Source organism: Pongo abelii, chromosome 9, assembly GCF_028885655.2.
Source record: "Pongo abelii isolate AG06213 chromosome 9, NHGRI_mPonAbe1-v2.0_pri, whole genome shotgun sequence".
In the NCBI taxonomy this organism is placed as follows: Eukaryota; Metazoa; Chordata; class Mammalia; order Primates; family Hominidae; genus Pongo; species Pongo abelii.
The window spans coordinates 76,072,865-76,085,173 of NC_071994.2; the positions used below are offsets into that span (position 1 = coordinate 76,072,865).

The following is a 12,309-nucleotide window of genomic DNA, read 5'->3' on the forward strand; positions in this document are numbered from 1 at the left end:
TAACAGCCACTTTCTCCCACCACCTTTTATTTTGTTATTTTTTTTGAAACAGGGTCTCACTCCCGTTGTTCAGGCTGGAGTGCAGTGGCGTGATCATGGCACACTACAGCCTTGACCTTCTGGGCTCAGGTAATTCTTCCACTTCAGCCTGCAGAGTAGCTGGGATTACAGGCACATATCACCACGCCTGGCTAGTTTTTGTATTTTTAGTAGAGATGGAATTTCGCCATATTACCCAGGCTGGTCTTGAACTCCTGACCTCAAGTGATCCTCCCACCTTGGCCTCCCAAAATGCTGGGATTACAGGCGTGAACCACTATGTCTGGCCTCATGAACTTTTAAGTTCCTGTTCCTCAGTTCATAAAAATGTTCAAGTTTCCCATTTAGGGAAACAAACAAACAAACCCCTGACCTTGCATTGTCTTCTAGTTACCACCCAGCTCTCTGTCATTTACTAGATGGATAACTTCAGGGAAGTTCACTTTTTGTGCCTCAATTTCTCCGTTTTTAAATGTATTAGTACTTATTGTTTTGAGGGTTAAATGAATTTATATATGTAAAGTGCCTAGAATGGTGCCTCGATAAATGTCAGCTATTCTTATCTCCTCAGTTTATGTGAAAAAGTTGCCTGTTCTCACTGTCCTCACCATTAGCTGCTTTGACTAATGAAGTTTGGCTTCCATTCCCACCACTGTAAGGTCCTCCTTAACACTAAAACCAGTGATACATATCAGCCACATTCTCCCGGACCTGTGTGCAGCATCAGTGCTGACCATGACGTCCTGAAACTCTGCAGCATCTGCTCCCACGGCACCTCTCTCCACTGCTTCTCCCACCTCCTGACCAGCTCTCCTCACCTCCTTTGTGGGCATGCCCTGTCCTGCTTCTCCTTTGCACACTGGAGATGCCCAGAGTCTGCCTCTGTGTGTTTGGTTCCCCCTTCCCAGGCTCTTCTTGCTGCCCTCATCGATTCCCAGAGATGCCTACCTTTATGGCTGAGCTCAGCCCTCAACTCCAGGCCTGCAACTCCTCCTGGATGTCCTACAGGCACATGCCCCAAACGGCAATCTGCATCGTCTCCTAAACCTGTCTATGTGCTGTTTCCTATCCAGTAAATGATATCACCTGCCGGGTAACTTGTGACAGAAACCTCTAATTACATTTTCTATTTCCTTTTGTCTCATCCCCTGCCCCTCTATCTAATCCTCTCAGATCTGTTCCCCGCGTCTTCATCATAAAGCAGTCTATACTTCAGGTCAGACTTTCTTCATCTCTTGTTATTATTGCAAGTGTCCTAACTAGCCTCCTTGCTTCTAGTCTTCCCTTACTTAACCTGCCCTCTACCAGGCATTGGGTGACTTCTTTTCTCATATGTACATCTGACCATACCCCATTCTTGCTTACCAGTGAACACTATTCATGTGTCAGGTATCGTGCTAGGCAGTTTACATGATTATTCTCATTTTCACAACAACCCAGTAAGTACTATTATCACCTCCATTTTACAGATGAGGAAAGTGAAGTTTCTTTGCTTTAGAACAGAGTCCAAGTACCTCAGCCAGGCATAGAAGTCCTTTAAGATCCAGGCCCTGCCTCACCTCGCATTATCCCCTCATCCCTGGACGCTAGCCACAGTGAACTACTGCCCACAGGCAGCCTCCTTCACCCAGCGAGGCCTCTGCACACACAGTTTGTCCTGACTAGAACTTTTCCTTGTCTCTATTGCACAATGCCTATTCATCTTTAAGGCCTGGCTCTCCTGCCTCTCTTTCTGGGATGGCTCCAAGCAGAGTTAGGGCAGCTCCCTCCTCGTGGTCCTCGCGTTCTGTCCATGTCTCATCACAGTACTTGGCACAACAAACTGTCAGTGTCTATCTACTTGACTGTCTCCTATCTCATAATGGGAACTTCTTGAGGTAAGGTCTCATTCAAATCTGTCCTTGGCACCCAGCACAGGGCCTGGCACAATTTATTTTTGAAAGAATAGTCAGGAAGGCCTAAGTTAAAGCAGCGCTTAGGGTCTGGACACATGTGGCAGCTCCTCCATCGGCCATATTCTGAGCACAGTTAATACTGACTGCAAAGGCAGCAACATCAGGGGCCAGGATCCAGGATGGGTAAGGCCAGGGAGAACTGCACACGAGGAGGTCTATTTTCTAGGCTCAGCCTCCAGCCACTGCATGCTTTAATCCTTTCCTGAGCCCACTCTCCCACCCCTAGGTTTGTCTCTGATCTGCATCAAGAATCATACTGTGTGGTGTGTACAAATGTTTCCACTCATTTGGTTTTCTCAACAATGTTGTGAAACTGTGATAGTTCAATCCAATCTACATTTACCAATCCCTTCTCTGTGTAGTGCTAGGTCCTGAGGATGCAGAAAAAGACAAGGTCTCTGACCTGGGGAGCTTATAGTTTGGTGGGTAAGGGATTTCCGCCTCCATTTTATAGGTGAAGAAATGGGCTCATAAAGATTAAACTATATGTCTATAATCACAAAAATAATTTTGTGGGTCTAGAAGGGTCAAAGTCAGGCTCCCTGACTTCTAGTAGAGGAAGATCTTTAGTCTAGGAAAGCAGCCTGCTTCACCTGCCAGCCATACAATATTCCCTGCTTGTTGGGATAGCAGGTGAGCTTGATCTGATCAGCTGGTTAGGCTACAGGTGTGAAGGCTGTAGATGGTCCTAAGTGGTTTCCTTTCCCCACAACATGCCAATCTGTGTTTAAAAGGAGGGAGTGGGGAATGTCAGGTGCCCCCTGTTCCCATCAACAGTACCTTATTGGGGCCTTGGGAAAGTCCATCTCCATGGTGCCTGTTTAGCTCCATCACTTGCTTTTTTAAAAAAATTTAATCTGGCCAGGCGCGGTGGCTCAAATGCTCTAATTGCAGTATTTTGGGAGGCTGAGGCAGGAGGACTGCTTGAGGCCAGGAGTTTGAGACCAGCCTGGGTGACACAGCAAGACCCCAACTCTTAAAAAAATATTAGCTGGGTGTGATGGTGCATACCTGTAGTTCTAGCTACTTGCAAGGCTGAGGTGGGAGGATCACCTGAGCACAAGAATCTGAGGCTGCAGTGAGGTATGATAATATCATTGCACTCCAGCTTGGGTGACAGAATAAACCCTGCCTCTTCAAAAAAAAAAAAAAAAGTAGGAAAGTCACAATAACTGAGCATCAGTTTCCTTATATGTGCAAAATAGAGATGATACCTACCTAAAAGATTTGTGATGACTGAATGAAAAATGTACATAAAGTGCTCAATGGCAGTGATTTTCTTTCCTCTTTCTCTAGACCCTCTGCTTTCTCTTTCAACTGAGATAAACAGTCTCATTCCTTAGATCCCGAGCCTTGCTTTCAGGTGGTAAAATACCCAACAGATGAATTGGATAAATCAGGGTAGACTAGGCTAATATACTACCAATGCCTAAACCCAGTTCAAGGTATTATGTTTCTGAGGGCTGGTGTTAATGGTAAAACTGTAGCACCTGTCATGCAGGTGGGGTCTTCTGAAGGAATGGTCTTCCCATGCCCCCACAGTGCATTCCATGAGGGTGGCCACTTGCTCACACTCACACTAGGCTAGTCTAAGTACCTGCATCCAAACCACTTGTAGGAAATGCCAAAGGATACAGCAGGAGGCTCTGCTTTGTGGACGTCTCTGATCCAGTTGTCACCTGCCTCTGCCTGATGTCAGAGGAGTCGATGGGTGGTCCCTTATGGTTTTCCCTTCTGCTCTGGGAGGCTAGATTTAGCGGCAACTTCTTGAAGCTATCAGCAGAGTCACTGAGCTCACTGGTGGCAGCTTCATTCTCAGCTGGGGCCTCTGACTCAGGCTCCTTGTTCTGATCTGCCTGTGGTGAGCTCCATCCAACAAACGTGCTGCTCTGTTGAGCTCCTGAGAGTGTCGGGCATGGGATCGGCTGAGGGTTGGCTGAGGCAGACTCGCCAGCAACCGTGGCCTTAGAGGCCTCACACTCACAAGCAACAAGACTTTGGCTAGGAGAACCCTGCCTAGGCAGGTGGGGGTTGACAGCCCTTTCTGGGCTGGAGAGAAAGCTACTTTTGACCATAAGCTCCTCTCTGCAGAAAGGCCCTGGAGAAGGACAAGAGGGGCCTTCCCTCTGCACCTCGTCAGGCTGAGGGCTGATGACCTCACTTGTGTCTGATATGAAACTAGACCAAGGGCTAGTTTTGTCTGTCACCGTGGTGATCTCATTTAAGGTCCTGGGCTCAATGATGTCTTCTTCATAGTCCTCATCACTGTAGGCTGGGCCTGCCTCAGTGTCTTCACTGCTCTGCATCCTTGTAATGGGTACTGTATGCCTCAGGGACTCATGGAGCATTCTTCCTCCATTTGAAGTCTCTTCGAGAGGAGGGGGTGGTGGGGAATCTGTGCCCTTATCTGGAGCTCTTGCCAATGGCTCATCTGGCATTGTGCATTGTTCTTGCAGTGCCTCTGTGTCCTGAGCATCTGGGAGGGTGGTGGCCTTGTTGCTTCTACTCCTGGCTCGGTGAGAACTCAAAGCTGCTTGCGAATCCCTGGTGATAGTCTGCAGATCTGAACAGTAACACATGTCACTCTTATTACAAGGTAGGGCCACAGACCCCTCAAATTTCCCACACTAGCCTCTAGCTTCAGAAGCACTCTGGCAATCAGACTTTGAACAAGCCATAAAGAAAATTAGTCCACCCAAGATTCAGTGAGACTATATTCAAGGCAATACAATTTTTAGTACTTTATTCTAATATCAGAGGACAAGAATCTAATCTATAGTTGTGGATACATCTGTGGAAATGCTTTCAGAGACTATCTGCTCATGCTCAGGAATCCTTGGGAGCTGGGAGTCCTGGTGGGCATGTTCATGCGTCCAGTTACTTCAGTAACTACCTATATTAAAAATCAAAATGAGAATCCACTTATTTACCTATTTGATGACAGTTATTAAAACTACCTATTTTACTTGGAAAATAAAAGCAAGGAAATATCTATCACCCACATGATAAGGCAGGGAAGATTTACACAGAAAATAGAAGCAGCAGGGTATGTTGGAAAGAGCATAGGCTTTGGAGCTGGTCAATCTTGGGTTCAAATCTCTGTTGTCACTTGTTAACTTTGTGATCACAAGCAAACCATCCTCTCTGAGCCTATTGGTCTGTACAGTGTAATCAACACCACCCACTTCATAAGGTTACAGTAGAGAATAGACGAAAGAAAGGGGCATACATTGTGTGGTGAATATATAACCACTTAATAAACAGAAGCTACTAGTCATCTCAAATTATTTTTGGGATGGAATGGGAATGAATCAATTAATAAATAGACCCAGTAAATGATACATGTTTGCGAGATTATTCGAGAGGAGAAAATTAGGAACTGAAGGCAAATTTGATTCCTGGGGAATAGGGGTCACATCTCCCTCACAGCACCTAACAGAGGGCTCATTCTACAGGAGGTGCTGGCTGTTCAATATTATATATTGACGATTTTCAGGCCTCAAAGGAATGGGTAGATAGACGAAAATGGAACATTACTACCTGTAAATAGGAATAGGCATGGGGAAGCATGTTTAGTTGACCTAATCCTTTGGCCTGAACATGCTTTCTGTCTCAGAGCAGTCTTCTTGATTTTTATAAACCTGCCCAGCCTTCAAGGCCATGTTCTATTGGATCTCCTCCAGGAAGCCTTCCCAGATTCATGAGTTAAATAAGATTGCTATATGGCTTTGTTCTATAAGGAAGCACTTAAGAATATGACACTGTGTAATTGTATGTTTACCCCATCAGACTGTGAGCTTCTCAGGGCATGAACCATATGTCAGAATCATACTGTATCTCTAGCGCCCAGCCTAGCATATAGCTCTGGCTTAAAAAAAGAAAAAACCCACTCAGTAACTCTCTCTCAAGTTTCACTCATATCCATTTGTCTGATGGCTTTGTAAAAACAGCATACTGAGGCATAATGGAGCATAATGGAGGCAGGGGCAGGCTTTTGCTGTTTTTATTTTTTGAATGGTTTCCCCGATCTAATCATCTTTCTCTTTTTAAATTCATTCTCCTTGTGAAAACCAGTTCTCATTCAGCCGTCTGCTCGCTGAGAACTTCCCATTTCTTCCAGGATAAACATTAGGCCCCACAGCTTCAATTCTTTTTTTTGTTTTGTTTTCAGTCAGAGTCTCACTCTGTTGTCCAGGCCGGGGTGCAGTGGAGCAATCTCGGCTCACTGCAACCTCTGCCCCCTGCATTCAAGCGATTCTCGTGTCTCAGACTCCCAAGTAGCTGGGATTATAGGTGCGCACCACCTCGTCCAGCTAAGTTTTGTGTTTTTAGTAGAGCCGGGGTTTTGCCATGTTGGCCAGGCTGGTTTTGAACTCTTAACCTTAAGTGATCCACTCACTTCGGCCTCCCAAAGTGCTGGGATTACAGGTGTGAGCCACCGTGCCTGGCCACAATTCCCTTCTCTCTCCTCTTTTAATATGCCCCTTTAGAAAGATTCCCCTATTTGTTTCCACCTCTACTCCAAACAAGCCTTCATCTGTTTTGCTGTCATACTTTCTTTGTGAGAGGATTTTTCTTTGGTTGACTATAGAATATAAGCTTGATGAAGGGAGATAATGCCTGTCACATCCACCACTGTATCTTCCTGGGACAAATAACAGAATAGTGCCTGGCACAGATGGTGCTCAATAAACACTTGACTGAAAATATCCAAGCAAGTGGAAGTCAAACACAGAGCATTTATCTGAGGCCATGGATACCAACAGGTTAGGTATCTGGAAGAAGACAGAAAGAAGGTTTATACTTAGTGTCAATCAAGGTGTTTTTCTCTCTCGTTAGACAAAGAAAATTGAACTTCTTCATCTCTGTGTAGAATCTATGCATTTCGCTCAAGCAGAAACAAGTGAGGGCTGAAGATGCTGATCTAGTTGATTTCCCAGTGTTCTCTGAAGCTTGCCTGATAAAGATTTCTAGGTCATGATCCTGGATCCTGATTCAGAAGGATGGAGTAGGACCCAGGAATCTCTATTTCACAGTAAGTGCCCCGGGTGATTCTTATGCTCAGGCAGGTTTGCCAATATTTGCTCTAGAGCAGTCTCCGTCTTGTCTACACACTAGAATTACCTGGGGAGTTAGAAACAATACTGATGCCTGGGTTCCACCTCAGAGATTCTGTTGACCTACAGTACAGCCTGGGCATGGGGTTTTTTAAAAGTCCCTCAATAATTCCAATACGCAGCTAAAGTGAGAACCACTGCTCCAAAGGGGTTTTTCAAAGGGTGGACTATGAACCCCTAACATCCAGAATCATCTAGGGTGCTTGTTAAAAGTGCAGACTTCTGGGCTCTGATAATTAGAATTTTAAATATGTTTATTGTTTATTATTTTCTCAGAGAGTGGCACAAGTTCAAGAATTGCTATTGAGGAACCACTCATCTAATCTACCCCACTCTCTTCTTGGCTGGGGAAACTGAAGTCCAAGGGAAAGGACATGTTCAGAGTCAGACTCTAAGTCTGTACCAGAAGCCCATCAAGGATCTGGGTCAGTCCAATGCTCTTTCCATTGCCCCATGTTGCTGTGCCATACAATTATGTCCCTCCTTTTCAAAAGCAAGATGGTTGAAAAAAAAAAAAAAGGGAAGAGGGTGAAAACAATTGCTCTCTATTTGTCATAGGGCCTTGTCCGAAGGAATACATTCAAATGCTTTTTGAATTAGCACCTAGTGACCATAACATCTCAATAAGAAAGGATCTGAGTCATACCCGTGATTAAGGAGCTGACTTGCAACACCAGGTTACTGGATTTCTCCAGGATACACTGGCTCCCAGGGTCTAGGCTGCTGGCACCTGGCCCAAGATGGTCCCTACAGCTCTCCTGGTGCTGTGAGATGGCCGTTTGAGTCTGAGGGCTGAGGGGCAGGAAAGGCTTGGTGAGCTTCTGGCTGAAGTACCTCTGGATCTGATCAAGCTCACTCAGATTCTTCCTATAAACAAAAGGGGGAGAAGAAGACAAAGGGGTAATTCATGGAGATTACAAACATCTCTTATGTCCCCTGGACACTACCGCTTGAGCCAAAGCCTTAATACCTCTCACCTCGTCTATTAATATACTAAGGCCCTCTCTCTCCAATCCACCAACTCATCCTTCACTCCTCTGACTACAATCCTGCTGCCAGGGGCAACTTTCTCCCTCTTTTGTCTGTCTAATGCGATTCCTCATCTGATGTCCAGCAAAAATGCCACTTCCTCAGAAAGGAACCATTCTTGACCATCATTCCAGTCCTTATTTCTCTTTACTTTGACAGAATAAAGCCCTACTCTGTGCTAACACTGTCCTTTGCTACTTCATAACCATTACTGATCCTTCAGGCAAGCAACTTCTAAAAAGCCTTCCCTAAATTAGTTTAGGGGCTCCTCTTCTGTGCTCCATAGTTCTTTCTGCACTCTTCCATCACATCACTCATTTATTTAACACCTATTTCCCCTGATGTACAGTGAGCTCTGGGCTGATTCCTTTACGTCTACTGCACCCAGCATAGTGCTTGGCACAAAACAAAAGAATGTTGGGTGGATAAAAGGACATAAATAAGTGATTTAAAAAATCTGTTTAAAAGCCTTTAATAGGGCCACATTCTCCGCATTCTCCAATAAGAAATCACATCAACATTCACTTGCATAGGATTTTACATTTATGCTTTTAAACACATTATCTTGTTTAATTTTCAGCTAATCATATGAGATCAGTAACTATAAATAAGCAACTTGAGTTTCAGAGAATTTAAATGACTTGTCCAGAGCAGGGAGCAGTATGTAGCTACTCAGAATCTGGGACTCCAAGTCTTATGCTTTTTCCATATGAGATGGGCTCTGTTCCAGCTAGGTTCGTTCCTTCCTCATACTTCTGCTGATACTGGAACCTCAGTTCAAGCAACTCCCTGCTCTGTTTCTATTCCATTCAACTTTTAAGGTTGCAGCTCACATTTCTTCTTTTCAAAGTCCATTATCCCAAATCGTTGCACCACCTGTCCCTTAAACACCTTCACACTCATCATTTCACACATCAAACCTTTTCTTAGATTTTCCCTTAATTGTCTCATTATATGTTAGTTCAGTTTCCCTAAGTAGGCCATGGGTGTCTCGGAATAGAAGATATATCTCAAACTTCTCTATTTCCTTAGTACACTCAATGTGCCTGGTACAATCAACACAACATGGACACCAAATACCTGTGACATGAAATGAAAGTCTTTCTATCCTTTTGTTAGAAACAGTCTGCGTGTCTTAGAGGAAAATCCAAATGAGAGGACAAAGTTGATCCTTATTCTATCACTAGAGGCCAAGACTCAAGTCATGGTGGTGTGTACCAAATCACTTAGGTGTCTACATCGTGGTATATGCCACATGGATAAATATCTGCAGGAGGAACATGCAAACAAACGTAACTTGGGGTAGCTTTGGGAAATAAGCAAACCTACTGGTCTTGTTAGACCAGTGTAGAACCATGTAGAACCATGGCATGTCAACCTACGAACACCAAGCTGTAATTTGCTCATCTGTGAAACACAGGTTTATTAATACTTGCTCTGCAGGCCTGAAATGATAGCTGTGATTCAAATGCAGCACTGTTTAAGGGCTCTCTGAATCCAAGGAGGTAATGCAAATTGATCTTACCTTGTTTCACACCCATTTGGTAAAGAATTCCTCTAGATAGTAGCTCTGAAAACCTAGTTCTAGGACCAGCTGCAGCAGCATCACCTGAGCTTGTTAGAAATGCAGAGTCTCAGGCCTTATCCTAGACCTACTGAATCAGGCACTGTGTGGATGGGTCCTAGCAATCAGTGCTGTAATAAGCCCTTCATGGGTCTGATATACACTAAATTTTGAGAACTACTGTCCTAGGGCAGTGGTTTTCAACTTGGCAATATTGTCCCTCAGGATATACTTGGCAATGTCTGGAGACATTCTGGGTTGTCACAAGTGGGAGAGGGGTGCTACTGGTATGTAGTTGGTAGAGGCCAGGGATGCAGCTAAACAACCTACAATACACAGAACTGACCCTCAAAACAAAATATCTGGCCAGAATGTCAATAGTGCCAAAGTTGAGAGAAACTACTCGAAGGTGAAGGAGTTTCTTTTTTTAAGTGGGTTCCAAATAGGTTATGTGAATGACCCAATAAAATACAACCAAATTGTCAATGGTTTCACTTAAACAGCCTACAATCTCTAGCATCTTACTAATATGAAGATAAGAATCTGAACATATTACTTCTTTGTAAAATAAGTTTGGGCAGTTTCCCATAGTCTATAGCAGAAGTCCCCAAACTCTGGGCTGTGTTCGTAGCCTATTAGGAACTGGGCCGCACAGCAGAAGGTGAGCGGGGGCAAGTGAGCGTTACCCCTGAGCTCCGCCTCCTGTCAGATCAGCAGCAGCATTAGATTCTCATAGGAGTGCAAACCCTATTGTGAACTACTCATGTGAGGGATCTAGGTTGTGCACGCCTTATGAGAATCTAAATAATGCCTGATGATGGGAGGTGGGACAGTTTCATCTGGAAGCCATCCCCCAACCCCAACCCCACCCTGTCCCCTGTCTATGGAAAAATGGTCTTCCACAAAACCAGTGTCTGGTGCCAAAAAGGTTGGGGACTGCTGGTCTATAGCACTATTGATCAATTTTTAACTTGTCTCATTAACCAAAAAGATTTAGTCGATGTTTCTTTTCTGAGTTTGCATTATGAAATCAAAGAATAGGTTAGTTTTTGTTGTTGTTGTTGTTCAAATGTAAAGTCTTTTGGCCGGGTGCAATGGCTCACGCCTGTAATCTCAGCACTTTGGGATCACGAGGTCAGGAGTTTGAGACCAGCCTGGCCAACATAGTGAAACCCCGTCTCTACTAAAAATAAAAAAAATTAGCTGGGTGTGATTACGGGCACCTGTAATCCCAGCTGCTTGGGAGGCTGAGGCAGAAGAATCGCTTGAACCCGGGAGGCAGAGGCTGCAGTGAGCCGAGATCGCACCACTGCACTCCAGCCGGGGCGATAGTGCGAGACCCCATCTCAAGAAAAATAAAAACAAAAACAAACAAACAAAAAAAGCCGGAAGCTGCAGTGGCTCAGGCCTGTTGTCCTGGTGAATAAGGAGGCAAGCAAGGCCAGGTGTTCGAGCCCAGCCTGGGCAGCATAGGAAGCCTTTATCTACATCGCACACACACACACACCCCTTTTAAACAGTTTTTCCTTAAATTTTACATACTCTCCTCCTTTCCTTCCTCCATCACTTTTCACTTAAGAATAATTGTTCTAAGGGTAATAATTCTTAGTCTGACATTCAAGGACCTTCATGATCTGACTCTTAAAGAACTCACCCTGCTTCTCGCATCTTATGCTCAGCTTTTTCCTACATGCACTGCTGGCATTTCCCCAAACTTGACTTGCCCCTGAGCCTTGGCATAAGTTCTTTCTGCACAAAATGTCCTCCAAAGACCAGTTCAAATGTGACTTCTTTAAATCTTTCCAGGAACAGTCCAGAATATTAGGGATTCCCCTGTCTACTCTTGGCCAGGAAAACTGCAGCTCTTACTACCCTGCATTATAATTATTTGGAAACATGGCTATCTCCTCCTCTGAGATGGGCAGAGCAAGGATTGGAGGTCAAGTCTATCTGACCCTGAAGCTGTGTCCTTTCCACTGTGCCACACTTTTCATTAGATAAGCTAGGGGCTGATCTAGCTGATTTATCATTGCCCTTTCAATTCTCACAGCGATTCTCTGGCTCAGGTGCTAACTAAACTAAGAAAGGAACAGAAAACAGTTAACAGGACAGAGGCTGGTCTGGAAGAAGTCAATGGTTGTGAGGTTGTGAGGGTGGTTATTATTAAGTTTTGGTGAACAATCTGAAGCTCCTGCATTTACAGATGGATCAATAACAGAGCCCCCTGAAGGAAAGGAAGGTCCCAAGCTGATACAGATTCATCTATGAGGAATCCCAGGAGGCTCCAGGGTCCAACCTGATACTAACATGCAAAAGAGCCCTCTATTAATGTTCCTAGGGCGGTGGCAGGTGATGGAAAAGCAGTAATGCACATTGCCATTTCTCATTCACCTTGTGTCCCACTATGGTTTCCTGTGTCTTTTCTCAGCAGAGCCTCACCTGAGAGAAGTCAGAATGGAGGTTTGGGAGGACAAAGGTGATGTGGTCAGTTTGTCATCACATGGCAAGAGTGCCTCTCCCTGAAGATGCAGGGATTCATGAAACCGGCGAATGTTCTGCACATGCTCTTCATGGCGTGATGCTTGGCTTCTTGTGGTACCACTTC

General features: G+C 44.7%; 1 protein-coding gene across 7 annotated transcripts in view; it reads right to left on the minus strand.

Annotated features, from left to right (window-relative positions):
* C2CD3 (C2 domain containing 3 centriole elongation regulator) overlaps positions 1-12,309 on the minus strand; it is a 167,537-nt gene that overhangs the window by 20,591 nt on the left and 134,637 nt on the right. For 6 of the 7 annotated variants that reach the window (XM_054524808.1, XM_024254765.3, XM_054524809.2 and 3 more), the window contains 3 exons: positions 12,144-12,308; positions 7,758-7,978; positions 3,630-4,557 (listed from right to left, as the gene is read on the minus strand). In XM_054524808.1, the coding sequence (XP_054380783.1) occupies positions 3,630-4,557; positions 7,758-7,978; positions 12,144-12,308 (1,314 nt within the window). Of the gene's footprint in view, positions 1-3,629; positions 4,558-4,608; positions 4,888-7,757; positions 7,979-12,143; position 12,309 lie in introns of those variants that run through there. The other variant, XM_054524810.2, reaches the window with a different exon arrangement.